General features: G+C 44.1%; 1 protein-coding gene across 1 annotated transcript in view; it reads left to right on the top strand.

Moving 5' to 3' along the window:
* Positions 1–18,850, top strand: part of LOC147693100 (laminin subunit beta-1-like) — a 381,988-nt gene that overhangs the window by 220,414 nt on the left and 142,724 nt on the right. The window contains exons 16-19 of the mRNA XM_086939353.1: positions 7,232–7,384; positions 10,001–10,162; positions 11,343–11,464; positions 17,400–17,520. Of these exons, the coding sequence (XP_086795479.1) occupies positions 7,232–7,384; positions 10,001–10,162; positions 11,343–11,464; positions 17,400–17,520 (558 nt within the window). The remainder of the gene's footprint in view (positions 1–7,231; positions 7,385–10,000; positions 10,163–11,342; positions 11,465–17,399; positions 17,521–18,850) is intronic.

The following is an 18,850-nucleotide window of genomic DNA, read 5'->3' as shown; positions in this document are numbered from 1 at the left end:
ACCGGCCCCACAGGACCGGGGGAAGGAAGAGGGGGGGGGATTTGTAGGTATAAGGCCCCCGGGACCGCTAGAGCAGGTCCTCAACCTCAAACCCCAAGGGCCAGCTCACGCCGGCCCATCTTACCTGAACAGCGCCTCTGGAGAGAATCGCGCAGAACAAAAAAAACAGGCTGTTGGTTGGGCCGGTCCGCCTCTTATAGAGGTCAGGTGGGACTGGTCGGCCATGTTGGGAGGGGGTGGGAGGTGGGTTTCTTTTTGCTTTGGAGGGTTCTGTTGTGGAGCTAAAGCTCACTATGTAAATCATGTGGCGAGGAAGACTAACGAGGAGGTAATGACCATCACCTCTGCATTTATCATGCAGACAAGCTCGCCATCTCTGTTGGTTCTCAGCACACCTGTGGCCCGGACGCCACTAGACTGCAGTCTAAGAAGTGCAAATAGAAAGATGCGAGGCAGCAGACCTTTCCCAGCTATGCAACGTCCCTCTATCCATCAGGTCTGCCCCAGCCCTGCTCCAATTTAAGAAAGAGTTGATGTCTCACCTCTTTAAAGAAGGCTCCAACACAATGCATTACCAGTCCACAAACTAGATGTCTCTCTTATCACTCGTTGACTTTAAGCATGGTGTTGACCCAGTCCAGCGCTCCACTGCCCTTCGGCTAGGTTTGCACTATAAAAATAGCATATATGTACATATGCAGACAGGCACTTTTTTCTAAAGATGGCTATGTTTTTGAACCCTAGGTAGGTTTTGACGAGCATTTCATAACTTTGTGAAATTATACAATGGAAAAATGTTGCATGTGAGCCGGTAATGCGGGTGAGTCATGAATATAGAGAGCGCGGCAACGAGTGGGACTGAGGCATGAAGTAGCTTCTGGTGGATGAGTGGTGAAAGGATGCTGTCTGGGCCAGAGATGGAGTAGGGTGTGGATCTAAGGAGAAAGGTGAAGAGAAAGAGGGAGGTCTGGAAGAGTAGGTTCAACAGACAGATACAGGCATGTAACAGAGTCGCACAAAGGACTTCAGGCGTCCAGCGTTGGTAGGGTAGATGTGTCTGTCCTGCACCCCAGTTGCACTGTGGGGTAAACAAGGACGCGTGATGCTTTGGTGCACATGATTCTGGGTATGTTGGAAGGGGGTAATTTAGGGTCCTTTGAAGAACCGTCACTGCTCCTGCCAAATGAATCTCCATGGAAAGTTCCAATCATGCATCTCTTTTAAGCTTCTAGAAGCCGAGAAAGCCCTGATGAGGTGTTGCTAAGATCTGAACACTTTAAAGAGTATTTTCTAACTGAATTCCTCCAGTTCCTAGTTAGACATTTGAATCAACATGACTGCAAGCCATACAGACATAGAACCAATTCCTGTGTTTCGTTACCTCTGAAATGTTCCTTTCCACAAGCCTATCATGTCTGGGACTAGGATATGCTTTGGTTGGAGTTTAGAGCAAGTTCATGTGTTAGATTCATTCAAAGACCATCATACTCAGAGGACATGCAAACCTGATCATGTATGTATGACTTCATGTATGTAATAAGATGGCTCAGAGTTTAAATTCATCATCTGCTAGCATCTCTGTGAAGCCTGCTTATCACATCTTTGGTTTTTGGAGAATTATGTTGAGTGATTTACACACATATTCTTCACAACACCACAAAGCCAGTAGCCAGAAATGAACTGTAAAAACAAGTCTGTTTAATCTCCAAAAGATTAGACGGCTCTGAAAGAAACCACACCATGACGTTGCGTGTTAGCGCTCACTGTGGCTCTGGTCTGTAGGCACCACTGCAAGGCTCAGACAAGCCTCACCAATATCCCAACTCCTAAGAAAAGATTGTGTGACCTCATCTGTGTCTCATATCCCTAGAGATCAAGGCAATGAGTCACTAAGTGGTTCATTCCCAGGGGTTCCCTGGAAGGTGGTGGGTGCAGGGGTCCTTTGTGGTTGCAGGGAATGCTGCCTCCTCCATCCAAACCAACCGCAGGGACTGAACTTCCCAGGCAGAGCCAGGTAGGGCCACTCAAGGTGCACAGATCCATGCATGGTGCAATCTTGGTGGACGATAAAATGAAAAATATAGAAAGGTTTAGTACATGGTTTGTGAAACAGATTCATCAGCTTCTATGGGCCTGATTCACACATCTAACTTAAGACAAAATCCTAAACTTACTACCATTTTGGTATTCACAGAAGGCACTTACTCCTTTCGGTATTCACAGAAATTAGGAGTCCTAATTTTAGGACTCCTAAATGCCTTCTGTGAATACCGAAAGTCTTAAAATTAGGATTTTTCTCAGTTTAGGAGTAGTAAAGTTAGGACTCCTAACTTTAAGACTCCTAAATGCCTTCTGTGAATACTGAAAGTCTTAAAGTTAGGATTTTTCTGAGTTTAGGAGTAGTAAAGTTAGGACTCCTAACTTCTGTAAATACAGAAATTTAGGATTTTGTCTTAAGTTAGTTCTGTGAATCGGGCCCTAAGAGATTGTGTGTAGACCCCAGGTATTTCTGTCACCATCTAAGATGTGTTCATAAATCAGAAAGACTTTGGATCTGGTGTAGAGCTGGAGGGTAATAATGGACGCTGAGGTTTGAGAATGGCTGCTGTCGAATGGGCCACGATACATCGACAGGGCATGTTGCCTTCCGCTCACTGCAATAATACCTGTGATACCAACATTGCCATGAAAATGATCCAAAGTGAAGGTTCTGGAGACGCGCTTGTCTAAAGGTAGCTTCAGTTTCAAGAATGTCAGGCTGACATTCTACTGCTTCAATGGCGCTCCGTTTCACCGTGGAAGGAGTAATGCTGATATTTGACCCTACTACAACTCTTTTTTTTAAAACAATCTTTAGTCATTTTATTTTTTAATACCAATCTATCCCCCCAAACCTCCTTCCCGCCCCCACCCCAGACAGCTCAAATTTAGATACAACAAACAAATTTGATCACGTGTAGTACATTAGGTAATTTCATAAGTGTAAAAATAGAAATCCTTCGGAGAGCCAGTCAGTACAATGCAAACCAATTAAAGCACAACCAATATGACACCGATAAAAATCCTAAAGTGACATGTGCAAACTTCTTCATATACTATAAAAAACATTCTTCACCCAAACAGACCACACATAACCAATGTCAGCGGGCTCGATAATTCTCGTCTCAGTGCCTCTCTAATCATGGGTCCCAAGCTTCAACTCTGGGCAATAACTTGCTTAATCTCCACAACGGCCCCCTCGCTGCCGGGGATGCCTGACTTCACCTTGGGGATGCCCAATAGGGACCATCTCACAGGGAAAGCCAGGACGGGTTCCCCAGTGGCACACAGCGCCAAGAAACCCTGTGGTGAACGTGCGCTCTACAAATTCATACTAGCATAACATAACATAAATATGAGTGCTAATACTTCATCATATCCCGCTTTGGTCTTGAATCCATGTACTCAAGGGATCCCAAATTTTCATACCTTTTCACTGTAAGTGACTCCCTTTTCCTTTATATATAGCTATTTCCAGACTATACATTGCTAATAACCTGGCTAACCATTGCTGGAAAACATGTGCTCTGGGGTCCAGCCGGTCAGAGGCAATACAGATCCTTAAAACCACCACAGAGATAAAAATCAATGTATGTCCTGTCCCTAAAAGATTTGCTTCAGATCCCTAACAAAGTTACATCCTTTGACCGTATTATTTCACTTTTTAACACCTCCAATAAAAAATCTGATATATCCTTAATTCGTTTTTGAAATACATTACATGATGCAAAGATATGAATGATGTTAGCATTATAAAGTGCACAGCGTGGCCAAAATGTTTCCCTTACCTGTCCCCATTTTGCTAGTTTGTCAGGCATATAATACAGGTAGAAACATGTCTTATAAAACTGTGCTTGTTGTCTAGTGGACATAAAGATAGAGTGTGACAACTCATACTCATGCAAGAAAGTCCCATCTGAAACCCCCACATTTGACTGACACTTTTGGGGGCACTGGACATTGCAGTGCATAGATATTGCCAGGAGACCGTATCGAAAGCTTTTTCTGCATCCAACAGAATAAGAGTCATATGGTCTCCTGCAACATTGGTGATGTCGAATAATGCTATAACTCTCTGGATGTGATCTATTGTGGATCTCCCGGGAAAAAACTTGTGCTGGCTTACCTAAATAACCTTATGGATTATTGATTTATTGGTGCCAGTCGAATAGCCAACAGTTTTTAATAGATTTTCAAATCACCATTTATCAAGGTGATCGGACGGTATGAGCCCAGTTGTAAAGGGGATTTATTATTTTTTAACCCGTTTACCACGGCGAACATTTTGCCCTGGTGCGGGCGTTCTAAAGGGTGGGCGGGGCTGCGTCAGCCAACGGTCGTGCGCAGCACCAGGGAGGGAGTGCTCGCACCGGACGTTGGCCGACGCGAGCACGGAACAGGTTAAGAAAACCAGGATTTTCTAGCCAAGGATCATGATCTAGGGGGTGGTCCACCATTAAAAATATGTACAAACAATTCATTTATAATTCCTTTTAACTGACAGGAAAAGGTGACATAGAATTCGGTCGGGATAACGTCTGTAGCGGCTGGTTTCCCTCTTGCTAAGTTGTTTATAGACAGTACTATCTCTGCCCCATGCGGCAGGGTGTCTAAGCTTTCCTGCTCTTCTTCTGGAAATTTTAAGTGTGCTACTGAATCTAGATATACCTTGATATCACTCTGCAGTCTCAGTATCAGCCATATCAAGGAGTTGATAATACCTCCTAAAAGCATCCCAGATTAGATCTGGGTTGGTGATCTGTCCTAGCACAGGATCATCGATTTCTCTAATTATATTTGATGCAGTTTGTTGCCTAGTGCGAACTGCCAAATGGTGACTAATCTGCTCTCTGAGCTCACACACTGTTTCTTTTTGGGTTCTTGGCATGATCTTCTCGCCGTCGTTCAGCCAGGCCTTCAGGGTGCTGTTGCAGTCAAGGGCGGTAATCTTGGGCCTGTAGGGATCTCTGCGCTGGTGAGGGCCTTTGGGGTGGAAGGCCGGCTGGGGGTGGGTAGAGGCGGCATGCTGGATCCCGGGGCGGATCTTGGGCCTTATTTATGAAGGCCGTGCGCCGCCGGTGCGTCACTTTTAACATGGGAAAAAGTGACGCACCGTTGGCGCAAGGCCTTCATAAATAAGGCCCCTTGAGTTTGTGCCAGACTCCAGCTGTGGGAAGGGGGAGGACGCTCAGGGCGGCGAAAGCGTGCCACGAAGTCAGGTCTCCAGCTGGGCTCAAGCACCCACAGCGCCACTGGGTCCCAAACTCCACGCTGTATGGTCTGCCCCCTAGGCACTCCTGCTGCTAGTCTCAGGCTCTGCGCCTCTATTGGCAGCAGGCCTCCAGTGCTGGTGGATCTCGCTCGGCCACTAGTCACAGCCCTCCTTTGCCTTCTTGAGGGCCGCACGCGTCTCTGTGGCCATCGGCCACTGAAAGCCAAAATCAGCGCAAGTCGATGCTCTGGACGCGGCACTCAGCACTGGGGGCTCCAGGGGGTTCCATCGGAGCTCACCAGTGCACCCCGGGCACTTATCGCCTGCAGAATGGCTTTGGAAGGGGAACTCCGCCGGGAGCTCACCCCGTGAATATGTGTATACATGAATACCCTATATGAATGCCAACAGAATCTCAAGGGGATGTGCCCTCATTTGCATGGAAAGGGACTCCATGAAAACGAGGAAACACTTTGTCTCTGCACCTGTGTCGTATTATAGACTGAGATTCAAAGGAGCTAATCAGGTGGTTGACTGACTGTGCACCCCAAAGTGTAGGGGCAAAGTCAGTGTGCCCCTCGGATGGGCATAAGGAGGTTCCAAGTCTCCCCTCGCCCCATATCCCCCTTCAGGCGGGTGCAATCATTCACTGAACAGATGTGGTTGAGGGATTTATGTCTCAATTTCAAATGCTGGCTGTATTGCCACCTGCACTGTGAAAAGCAGACCAGTCGCTTTGAAGAGCTGGTCCAAGTTTCTCTAATGCCCGCTCCTGCATGCACTGGGAACAGGCCATTTGTTGTGCTACGGAGCAACATATAATATAAACAATACTACTCTTGGCTATTCCTGGGTGCAATAAATTCTGCACCCCCAAAGTGTTCCTACTTTATATACAATTCACCAAAAGTTTGTGGATGAAAAAGGTCAGAAAAATATGAGGACAGTACAATTTTGGGACAGAGAGCACCAAGATCTCCTTGTTATTCCCCATTATTGGGGCGAACATTTAATATATGCTATTTATCACACCAGATAACTTCTGATCTCTTGTGTATAGGGTGTCTTGGTTGCAATAAACAGCACACCAGCCTCTGGGATACTTGCAATCCAGGCCTCAGTCTGGATTCCCTACTCACCACTGCCTTAGTTCCTTTTATTAGCTCACATTCCATCCCACTGAAGCGTAACGCTACATACGTCCACTTAATTAAGTGTCTTTTTTCTTCACATTTTCCATTACTCCTGAAGTGTAAACAAAGTACAAGAATGTTCTGTTGAACTGACTCTACTTGTCAGTTCAGCATTCCATTTCTCCTGGACTGTAAACAGCTGTCAAAGTCTTTCACTACTGCAAGCAAAAGGTGTCTTCTGAACAGTAACTTAAAATGGAAAAAATCTTCACCTACAACAACATCCCAACATACTGACCAATGAAGGGTGTATCACATATGTTCAGTGTGTAAGCCTTAGTAGGCATGTGAGTATAACACACTGTATGTTCATTTACTGCAATCAAATGCCTTACAAAAGAAACAAGTACTAACCGTAGAATCATCATGTACATATATTTATTTATTTATTCGTGTTACTTTGATCTACATGCATAAATACTGCATGTAAAAACAAATGTATGCCAGTAGCTGTGAGATATGTTATGAAATTGACTAGCAAGGGCAATCATTTTTTGATATTCAAGTATTTGTGATATGTGCCAGTTGCATCACCGTTTGCCCTGCTGGGTTCCATGATTGCTGTTTCATCCAGAAGACGAATGTTTTACATTTTCATATCTGCATGATTTCATTAACATGTTTTGCATTATTTGCATATATTGCCATGCTGCAAATCCAAAGCGCCTTTTATGGGCATGATGCAGACTAAACGGAATGCGTGCCGGGAGTGTGCTGCAGCATGGATGCCATGTAACAGCCCATGGCCGTTCCTACCTCGATGATCAATGCTGTCTCTTCTTCACAGGGATCCCCTCGGCCAGAGGCGCCTACAGACTGCCTGGAATATTACAATGTCATACAGAATGGACGAAAAGCGAGGCTGCGGCGCCATCGCCGAACCATCCGCGTCCTTCAGCAGCGGGCTGCCCTGCGACGCATTCGCCAGCTTCAACAGAAGGTAAAACTGTTACTTCCATTGGTGACTGGCAGAAAACTGATAATTAGGAGGAGGTGGGGCCTAATTGTAAACTGCATTTTGTAGCACATTTAGTAAATAATAAAGTAGTACTACTCATGTACTACAAAATGCTATTCACTAACGTACTGGCAGAGGTTCACCCCTCCATCCCGCCTTGTGGAGATCTCCACCCCAACTACAGCGATAGCCACACACGTAGATATACATTTTAGTTTGTGAAAAGCCCCCGTAGAGTCTTGAATGGTGGGAGTGGTTGGAAGATAGAGAATATATAGATATAAATGTCATGGGTTTAAAGAAGAGTAAGAAGAGGTTAAAGGAGGCCAGTGAGGGTTTTATGGAGGGACTCGCACTCGCCCACAAATGACTGAGCCCACTGCTATTCCCAAACTTCTCCAAAACAGTTGTAAAAGTACTGTACCTCAGAGCTGGAGTAAGTCCAGTACCACACACGTCCAGCCACTGGTACTGCAACAGCCTACTATTGAAACTTATGGAGGTAGGGACTTAAAATAAAAGCCCGTAAGAACTAATGTTAAATTAAATTACCTTGTTTTAACTTTCTAAAAGTATAAATAAATGCAATATAATTTTTACAAAAATATATATAAATAAAACCTAGATATCCGTTTATTATCAAATAAGTCAATAATCTGTTTTAAATGTAAACAATAATGTAAGTTAATATTTTCAAAACAATATTAAATTATTCTAAACTAATTATATGTATAAGCTTAGATCATTTGGGCCACATATTAAATCCATATAAAAGTTATTGTTTAGCTAGGATATTTTAAATTTAAATTTTAAGAAAAATAATTTCAGTTTAATATATTAAAATGTTTAATATTTAATGAAACATTAGGTTAATGTTGTCACAGTTTTTTTTTATTTTGCTCTACCTTTAAAACAAACATTGCAAATGAATTGATATTAATATTTAGCATATATTCTTACTGATATTTCTTAAGTTTAATACGTTTTAAACTTTTCTTTGCACTCAATTAGGGATTTCTCTGCTCCCGCCCTATGGGCCTGATTCACAAAAGTAATCGGAGACAAAATCCTAACTTTACGACTTTTGGTATTCAGAAAAGGCATTTAGTAGTAGTAAAGTTAGGAATCCTAGCTTTACTACTACTAAATACCTTTTGTGAATACCAAAAGTCATAAAGTTAGGATTTTGTCTGACTACTTTTGTGAAAAGTTACAAGTAGCAACTTTACTCTTGTGAATGATGCTGCACCCCTTGAATTCAGGCAGTGGGGACGCTTAACTCTATACTTTTGAATAATTCTACACCGGTGAATAGTGACTAGCCAAAAGTAGTAAAGTTACTCACAAGCGTAAGAGTAAAATAACACGTGTTGAAATACACACGTGTAAGTTTACGTTTGTGAAAAGCCCCCATAGAGTCTTGAACTCTTCAAACATTCTTTGTGAAACCATTTTGTAAGAAATTTCTAAAATTGATTATTTGTGTGATTTAGAATTCGTAGAGTGACATCACACAAGCGAACAGAAAGACAGATTTATGAAAGTGCCTTTCTGCACAACGGGGTTGATATTCTTGTTCTGCATGCCATCGTCTCAGGTGCAGGGGTAGGCTCCTCATGAGGCACCAAGGCAGCTCACTAGGATCTTGATGGAGCCTGGCACCTCTCACAGACTGACACATGCCAGACACGGACCTGTCACTAGTGATCCTCGCCCAAATGGACTTGCTAAAATCACCTATAGGAACATGTCTCCCCATGGGCCAGGTCTCCTCTGCTAGGATATGGCTGAGTGAAGCTGGTCCTTCCAGAGTCTCAGGGCTGCACATGAGAGCCCCTGTGCATACTGTAGAGAGGAAGCCTTATAGAGAATGCCAAGGGCGCAGTTATCACTGGTGAAGTAGCGCTAAAGTCCAGAGGTGTGAGGGGCTATTTCCATCCCTAAGGTGACTCTCCTGTACTAGCCAACCATGGGGCAAAAGGACCCATTTTCTTTGCTTGCTGTATGGCAGCCTTGCTACGTGGTGTCAGTCGCGTTCAGTTGAAAATGGTTAGTACCATATCCTTGGTCAGTGGCTGGACATTAAGGACAGGCACATCTGGCCGGTCCCAACAAAAGCTTTTTTTATGATACTATAACTGGTGCCGTTGTAACAGATCAGGTCTTATTTGTGCCGCGTTTGGTAGACCCTTGGACGGTAAATGCTAGACACCTCTAATCTATATTCCAATATGACTCTATTTTTTTGCAACAAGTACAATGTTCATGTCGTCCACAGTGTGCATGGTGTAACTACTACTGCATGCTCATGGCTGGGGATAGGAAGCAAAATGGTTGGGTCTGCCCTGGTCATTGCGATAACCCTGTGTTGCCATTGAGTCTTGAAACCAAATGTATGGGTCCTCAAATGCAATGAATGCCTCCTGCAGAGAGTCTCCATCAAGCATGGCTTACAGGAACACTGTGGTGGCTGTGTTTACTCATCACTGCTTGTCCACCAAAGCAAATGTCCACAACTAGAACCCTCAACCCATCTTTTCTGGAGCTTTTACTTTTTCTGAATAAGGCTAACCTGCTTCTTGCTGCTTGTTTTTGCAGCCAGATGTGGAGATAATTCGCAAGGAGCACGAGCCGGGCCAGAGGATAACCTGGACAGGCCTTGGATTCGCCCGCATCAAGGATGGAGCCGGATTGTTATTCCATATCAACAATATCCCCTACGCCATGGAGTACGACATCATGATCCGGTACCAGCCCGAGGTACAGAGAGAAAAACAAACATAATACGTAATACATGGCCTTATTCAGACTTCGGCTTTTTCTTTTTTATATGTCTTTGCTGCATGTAAAATATTTCAGCAACTACGCTGCTGATATATCTATTTATCTATTTATCTATCCATATATAAATAGATATATAGATATACATATATATATATATATGTTAGTCTTCAGTGGACAAGGTGATAGCTGTCAAAGGGCCATATGTAGGTAGCCAAATTGCGATCGCAAACGCTGAAATTCGCAGAATTTCAGCGTTTGCGATCGCAATTTGGGCAGTGTGCTATGTAGCAGACAAAAACCCACTTGCAAAATAAGGAATTGCAAAATTTGCGATTCCCTATTTTGAAAATGCATTTAAGGAATCCCAAACTGCAATTCCTTAAATGCAATGTAGGAAGCACCCAAGTTGTGCGATTTTGGCTTAAGGAATCGCAAATTACCACCAACTTCAGGTAGGTGGTAATTTGCGATTTCTTTGAAAAATGCACTTTTTCACATCTTTCAAAGTGCCATGTGGTGCACATACATGCCCTTGCGCATGTATGTGCGCCACATGTGCACACATGCTTATTTCGGGGGTGCAACAGGTTGTCCTATTGACACCCTTGCAACCTTGAAATTGCATTCTCAATTTGCGATTCTCTAATTGGGAATCGCAAATTGAGAATGTCTTCCCATTCATTTCCATGGGCCTTCTAGGCCATAGGAATGAATGGGAAGGTGTTCCTTATTTGAGAAACTCAATTTGCGATTCGCAAATAAGGAATATGTAGGATTCGCAGAATATTTTGCAAATCCTATCTACATTGCGTTTTGCGATTCTCTAATTTCGATTCCCTAAAAATCGCAATTTGAGAGTCGCAAAAAACGTTTTACCTACATATGTCCCATGGTATCTAACTCCAGGGCAGCAGTCAAGCAATAGTGTCACTGCAAAAGATGCCTAGTTCCTCCACTGCATTGATTCCCTTTGGGAACATGATTTGCTCTACCATTTTCCCATCAATCCTGGTGTGTTCATGATTCCATTCAGTATTTGATGCACTCTGGGTAGGTTCCTTGGGTTAAGGCATGCACCGTGTTTGTTGTCTGTCTCTTACCTGCCTCCGGTCTGTGCTTATGGACATGTCTCTTCCCTTGCACTCATTTGCCGCAGTCGACTGAAGATTGGGAGGCCCTGGTGAGTGTCACTTCCCAGATGTTGCCCATGAGTGCCCGCTGCGGGAATTTGCTGCCCTCTGAACAGATGTACAATGAGAAGCTGCCTCATACTGAAAGGTAAGAGGGGAGACCCAGAAAGACACAGGCTGACCAGTAGAGCGCACACATGATGCACCACTGGGATGAAGAACTGTATATATTCATGGGGCAGAAGAGGGCATAAATAACATTTGCATCAGGTACTTCACCCACCAGAAAGCACTGTATATGTTTGTTTACTGGACCAAATCTTTATTTCTTTTATGTTAATCTACTACAGCATTCTTTTGGGTGGAAAAGGTGTATGTGCTCACTGCCCAGTAAACCTGAGATGATTGTTTTTAGAAAAATACAGAATTTGAGCTGACAAAGAGTGGCAGCTGAAATGAAAAAGTCTTCTTCGGACTCAATAGTTGGTCAAATGCACAAGGTTGCTGGAGGGAGATGGCCGGTGGTAGCAGGGCGTGGAATGGGAAACGTAATAGTATGCTTACTCATGAGTCCCTTTGCGACGGCATGAGAGCTGCTGAAGAGGACTCACAATGCAATGGGTCCATAAGGCAGTTCCTGGACCCTACATTTGCTATACTTCAACCTCCAAAGCACAAATGCATTTACTTCCAACACTCAATGTAAAAAACAAAGAGGAGAAATGTTGTGAGGTTTAGTTCAACCATTTCTTTGTGTGTGGGTTAGGCAGAAAATGGGCAGACAAGTTAAGGAATTGTAAACAATAGAGATGTTCCCAGTGGCTAAGATGTTTCAGCTCAACATTTCTGTTAACGGTTATGTTCTTTGTGCACATTACCACATGGAACTCCCTTTGTAATTGTGATAGCTGCTGCTCACAATTTACAAAACACTCCAAAGTGAAGATGTCTCTGTTTTGTATGTTATACGGATTTGTAAAGTGTGACTAGTCACCCGAGGGGTATCCAGGCACTGGAGCAGGTGTGAAGGTCGTCTGCAAGGTCTTAGGTGAAGAGCCAGGTCTGCAGCTTCTTACGGGGAGCCGGCACTTAGGTCCAGTGGGAAGTTAGTCCATTTTGGGCGTGAGGTATGAGAAGGCTCGCCCTCCTGTTCTGCTTCTGCAGATGCGGGTTGTGTGTGTGTGTGAGAGAGAGAGAGGCAGAGTGTAGGTGTCTGGTGGGCTGCTGGAAGTGGAGGTGGGGGGTTGATGTGTGCTGGTCCAATGTTGTGCAGTGCCTTGTATGCATGTGTGAGGAGTTTGAATTGGCAACGTTTGTGTATCAGCAGTCAATGGAGATATCCGAGGTGAGGCGTTATGTGGGTGCACAGGAGCAGGTTCGGAGCGAGTCAGGCAGCGGCGTTCTGGATGCTCTGAAGACGGTGGAGGTTGTGGTTAGGGATTCTGTCATAGAGTGCTGTGCCATAGTCAAGTCTGCTGGTGATTAAGGCTTGAGTGACAGTACCTCTGGTGCTCGTGGGAAACAATCCGAATATTTTTTAAGACAGTGTGATATGTGGAAGCAGTAGAAGCTGACAGCGTTCACCTGAGCGGCCATGTTGTGTTTGTCAACTTATATGATCCCCAGGTTGCCTGTGTGGTTGGTGGGTGATGGAGCAAGACTGAGATCTGATGGCTACCAGGTGGAGTGCCAGGGGGGAGTTTTTGTTTCCGAAGATCAGCATTTCAGCCTTGTCGTGTTGAGTTTCCGGCAGTTAATTCTCATCCCTTCTGCTAAATGGATCATGTATTTGGTGAAGTTAGATCTGGTCATGGAGGATTGTCTGAGAGAATGAGCTGGGTGTCATCTGTCATTTGAAAATGAAGACTCTGCTTACAAAAGTGTAATATTTAATCAAGTGGCGAACAGAGTACAATTCTGCAGACTACATGCCAAAGCACTGTGTGCAGGGATTGGATTTATCTGACGTATGGCAAACATTGGTGCACAATATGTGATCCCAAGGCCGATTTCACCAAGGGCCTGATTTAGATATCCCGTCCACCAAAATGTAAATCCCATTTTATCCTATAGGACTTATATTTCGACCGACCGGATATCCGTCACCGTTGTGACAGAATAATCCATCCGCCGAGATCTAAATCACGCCAAGTCAGGCTGCAGCATCGATGTCAGCAGCAGATTCACAATGAAAGGCAACATGATATAGAAGTCAAGACAGAGGAGCTGAAATCAAATAGCCATGAGCATAACAAACTAACCCCAATAGAGTTATTCTTTGAGGTGTATAAAACTGTGGTGCAAAGCAGCTTAGGCGGCAGCTAACAGATGCTCTGCATGAGTCATTGCAGGATTGAGAAATACTCTATTGTTGTTGGTATCCTTTTAAATATTGTTGAAATTATGTTATTTTAGCGTCATTTTATGAATATTTAATTAATGCATCATACATCACGTTATATATCATACATTATATGGTTTACTTCTTTTAAACATTGGTCAATTCCCCTTATTTTAGCATTGTTTGCTGGATATCAAATGTATACATTAACATGTTAAGACTAACTTTGTAGCTGACTGTCTGCGAGAAAACCCTTATTGTGCTGCCGCCTACGAATGATTAAGATCACACTTTAGTGCTTCAGTTCTGGTGTGGAACAACATATTACGTAACCCACTATTGCAAGGAAACAATGAAATGTTTTAATACACTTCTTTACAGCCACACCCTTTAAATCTTTAATGCTTTATTTTGAGTGTTTGATGTTTTGAGAATTAGCTGTTGCAAAGAACAGTGATGGCCACTTTCCAAGACAGTGTGTACAAATTTGTGGGGCAACTTGCATGGGCGAATTTTGCGAATCTCGCGTTCGCGAATTTTGCGGATTTGCGAACTCGCAATCCGCAAAATCCGCGAATTCTCGCGAATTTGCGGATTTTTTTTTTTGTGTTTGCGCGGGTTTCTGCCAGTTCGCGAGGGTTTTGTACAATGTCGCAAATTGCAAACTTACCTGTCGGGTCGCAAGTTTCGCGAACTTGTTGTTTCTACGTGTCCAGCCTGTTTGGGACACTCTTCTCCATCACTGCCACTCTCTGTCACCACTGCCACTCTCTGACTACTCATGCCACCCTCTGGCCCACCCATGCCACCCTCTGTTTCATCACAGCACCCTCTGGTTGTCCAGTCAGTGTACATTATTGTGGCAACGCAAGCACACCTTCCCTGCCTCAAGTGACCTGAATTAATTTGGGGCTGATTAATGTGTCACAGAATATTTTTTTAGCTGGCACCTGCTTCCTTAGTGCTTCCTGATTAGTGATCTTTTGCACTTGCTAAGTGCTTTCATTGTTGCAAAATGAGTTACAACACCTGCCCTGCCCCAACTGACAATAATGAATTAGGGGCTGATTAATGGATTTGAACCTCCAGCCTGGCTCCTGCTTGTCTCCCTTAGCTGTAATTCAGGACCTTTGTGGCATATGTGTAACTATTCTGAGGTTCAGAGCAGGGTCACATAATAGTTGCAACTGGCAACTGAACTCTGGAGGGGCCCCTCAGGAAGCACTACAGGAAATGGCTACTAATGATGAGCCTGAACTTTTGAACCTGGTAAGTAGTTTCAGTTTTGCTAAGATCGTATTTCTGCAATTTTGCACTTATTCGCGGGGTGCGAAGTTGTACTGGGAAGCCGCGAACTCACGCGAACAGTGCGAGCAGTGCGAGCAAAATCCGCTGCTCGCGAATTTGCAGATTTTGCGGGAGATTCGCGAATCTCGCGGATTGCGAATTTACCGAAAATCCGCAAAATCCGCGAGCGAAACGGATTTTCCGCCCATGCTTAGAGTCAATGAAATGTAACACAAAGAAGATGTAAACCGAGCATATGCCTAACTCTCCAAGAGCTGCACATGGTCGTGTTGGGTCCAAGTTAGAAGTGGGATTCAGCTAAAGCGTAACTAAGGGCTACTCTGCACAGAACTCAAAGTAGGTGTGCGCAGTAAAAACCAAACACTGACTTGTCATTCGCAGGCGGCAGCACAATAATGGCTTTCTTGCACACAGTCAGCTACAAAAGTCATAAGATGTTAATATATACATTTGATATTCATGAAACAATGCTAAAGTAAGGTGACTTGACCAATGTTTAAAAGAAGTATACCATATACTGTATGATGTATAAATTGAAACTTTATGCTCTGCGTACCTTTCCCATAGCTACATCTACCATTGTGTATGGTGTACGTTCAATAAGTATCTGTAATGCTAAGTGATTATCATGCTGACCATACTCGTAGATATTAATGTGCGGTTTGCACTAACCTTCTGCACTTCATCCAATGTCAGACATATCCTTTCCTGTGCCTCACCAATCCCACCAATAGCCATGGAGGGTAAGTTACGAGTACCAATGGTAGAAGCGGGACAGGAAAATGGAGACAGCCGTCTCCAAACTTCGCCATATCGATCCTGGGGTCAAAGGGGTCTGCAGGATCTAGTAGATCTTGTTTAGATAAAGAGTAACTTGTCATTGGAAAACTACACCTATAAGTGATGGGAACAGATATTCCTTAGCAATTTCAGGTAACTGGGACCTCCTGGAAGGTAAACTCAGAAACATTAATATCTTGCTAAAAACATGTACCTTCACAGCTCTTTAGAATACCTACCTCAAGCTACATCTCTATGCACTCTTTTACTGAAGTAAGGAATAGTTTCCTTTTGGCTCTGTATATATATATATATACAGGCTCAAAATGTAAATATATATATATATATGTACAATATTTACAAGAACTCTTAGCAAAGCGTACAGCCCCAGTCTTGAGTTCAAAAAGAATGTGCAACAAATTGTTTAAAGTTTGTTTTTTTGCAATCCAAATATCAATTAACAATTCTTAAGTTAGTAAGAAAGTAAGAGGTCCTGCCACGTGAACTTCACCGTCCATTTAGCAAGGTCCTGGCTGCAGCGACACTGGAGCACAGTTTCCTTCCAAAGCCGCAATGCACCAGGAGAGATGTTCTACCTGAGAATCCAAGATGGCCGCCATGTCTCTAGACACTCAAGAGTTTTTGGCCTATTGGGAAGTGTGGTCCTCCACTGGTGCTCTGCTCCGCAGCACATTGTCTCTGTGTGTGCACCCTCAATCCAGTCAACACCAGCAGCCTGTAAACACTGCAAGCTTCTCCTTCACAGAAATGCACAGAAATGCACTCAGCAAGGATGGCTTCATGGTATTGTGTCCTCACACTCTAACCACAACCGCCACAGCACTTTCAGCCCCGCTTCACGACAACTAAGAACTAAAGCTGATATTTGGTACTTTTGGGAAGTCTTAGGTCAGCTTCACCAGCTGAAAGCATGAGCTATAATATCCCAAGGTATCAGTACAAAATGCAGGGCAGGGTGGTGTGGGTTTAAAACCACATTCATATATGGGATGCACCTGCTGCATAGCAATGGATTCTAAATTGTAGTGTCAGCAATACCCATGCAGAGAGCTGCCTTAAACATTCCATAAGTAAGTGTATCATACACAATGCGAAGATAGGTCACATCCTACAGAACCGCAGAAGAAAACTGTTCCCTCTCTGCTAATTTTGTGCCTCAGAGGAGCGTGATTAGTTAAGCCTTAATTTTGGGTTATTTCATGGACACTGATTCACCAGAAAGCCTGTGTAAGCTGAAGGAACCACACTCATCCTCTTATCACAGCGACAACACACAGTGGACACTCGTCCCACCCGGAGCCCTCAAGAGCCTCCTGTTTGATGCAAATGGGTAGTGAAAGGACAAGGGGTGAACACTACACACATCCCTAGTTTACATTGTGTTCTGGCTGCTGCCTGCATGAACCCTGACACCAGGGTAGAAACAGCAGTGCCAGGAGTAGCAAAGGGTAAGCCTGGGGTAGTAGCAGAGACCCCTGGGTCCCCCTCGTTGAGATCCAGGGTTATTTCCTGTAGCTTTGCAATGCTTCTCTCTGTGGTAACAATGTACTATGTAAAGTAACATATCATCTCTCTCTCTCTCTTTCTTTCTCTCTCCATCTCTCTCTCTCTTTGCTGCTCACTTCTCTCCCAGGTACATCGTCCTATCCAGGCCCTTCTGCTTCGAACCCGGCAACCAGTATGAGATCGCGATTCGCTTCCAGCGCTTTGGTGTGCAGCACCGGCACATGGCAGCTTTTATTTTAGTTGATTCGGTAAGTAGGCTTGTACCAATGTGAGTGCCCAGTGGCCGGTAGAGGTAAACATGCATGTTGTTGCAGCAGAGAGATCCCTAGGGAAGGGGTTTCTAATAGGGGTGGGCGGAACTTACCAAGTTTCCCTCCGCGGAATTCAGCGGAGTCACATGAAAACTCCATGAGATTCTGCAGAGTTCTGTGAATGGGCAGAAATTGGCATGTCGCGCTGCTCGTGCTGATTTTTAGTGCTGGGAGCTCATTCCGCACTGAAAAATCAGGCACCACACGGTGCACAAGAGGTTGCTGCTACTCAAGTAGACTGTGCTGCCGCTCGTGTTGATTTTTCCATTGTGAACGGTCGCAACCCCCAGTTCACAATGAGAAAATCTTGCAGTGTGCCCTCATAGAGTCCGAAAATCAAGCTAAGAATCACTGATTCTTGCTCACACTCACCACTTACCATTGGCGAGCCACATGTGAGAAAAAACTCCGCCGCACAGCGGTTGGTAGAATTGGGCCGGAACTCCACTTTACCAGCCTAACGAGGAGTGCCAAATTCCGCCGGCTGAGTGGAATTTACTGCCCACTCCTAGTTTCTACTATGAAATATGGTCACAACTCTTTGTGTGCATTCATGGTCCAGCTACGATGTCACCATTTCCAGCGACATGTACCGAATGTAAGTATCCTAATTTGAGTTTTTTATCATCATTACACTCAAACGACAGCAAGGTAGCTTAGTTGGTTTATGCATCCCCTACAGAAATATGTACTTGTAGCATGTGTTGGCTCCAGATTCACATGCTAAGCATACTCCTGCCATCAAGTGTTGGGCCCAGACTCTGCAAGTTGTTTTTCCTTTAAGAAGTTTGATGATCAGCTTAGTGAGTCGTTTCTCTTCCCCCTCGAGGGAAATAGATAATGTTTTTTGCCATATACAGATTGTGGATCAGGGGCCAGATGTAGGTAAATCACATTTATCGATTTTGAAATACCGAATATTACCGAATTTTACCGATTCGGTATTTCAAAATCGGTAAATGGGATGTAGGTATCAACATCTGGATTTATTACCGATTCCTTAAAAATTCGGTAAATACCGAATCGGTATTTGCTATTGAATCCTATGGGCCTTGAAGCCTATAGGATTCTAGAAGCCCATAGGATTCAATTCAAATACCGATTCGGTATTTACCGAATCGGTAAATACCGAATTTGTCAAGGGTGCAGGGGGTGTCACTTTGACACCCTCTAGCACCCCCAAAACGGGCATGTGTGCAATGTGGCACACAGACATGCCCTAAGGGCACGTCTGTCTGTCACATGGCGGCATGTCTGTCTGTCACAT

This window comes from Lissotriton vulgaris, chromosome 9 (assembly GCF_964263255.1).
Source record: "Lissotriton vulgaris chromosome 9, aLisVul1.2, whole genome shotgun sequence".
Lineage (NCBI taxonomy): Eukaryota > Metazoa > Chordata > Amphibia > Caudata > Salamandridae > Lissotriton > Lissotriton vulgaris.
Note: the sequence above shows the minus strand (reverse complement) of the source record. Positions and strands in the feature narration are given on the sequence as shown.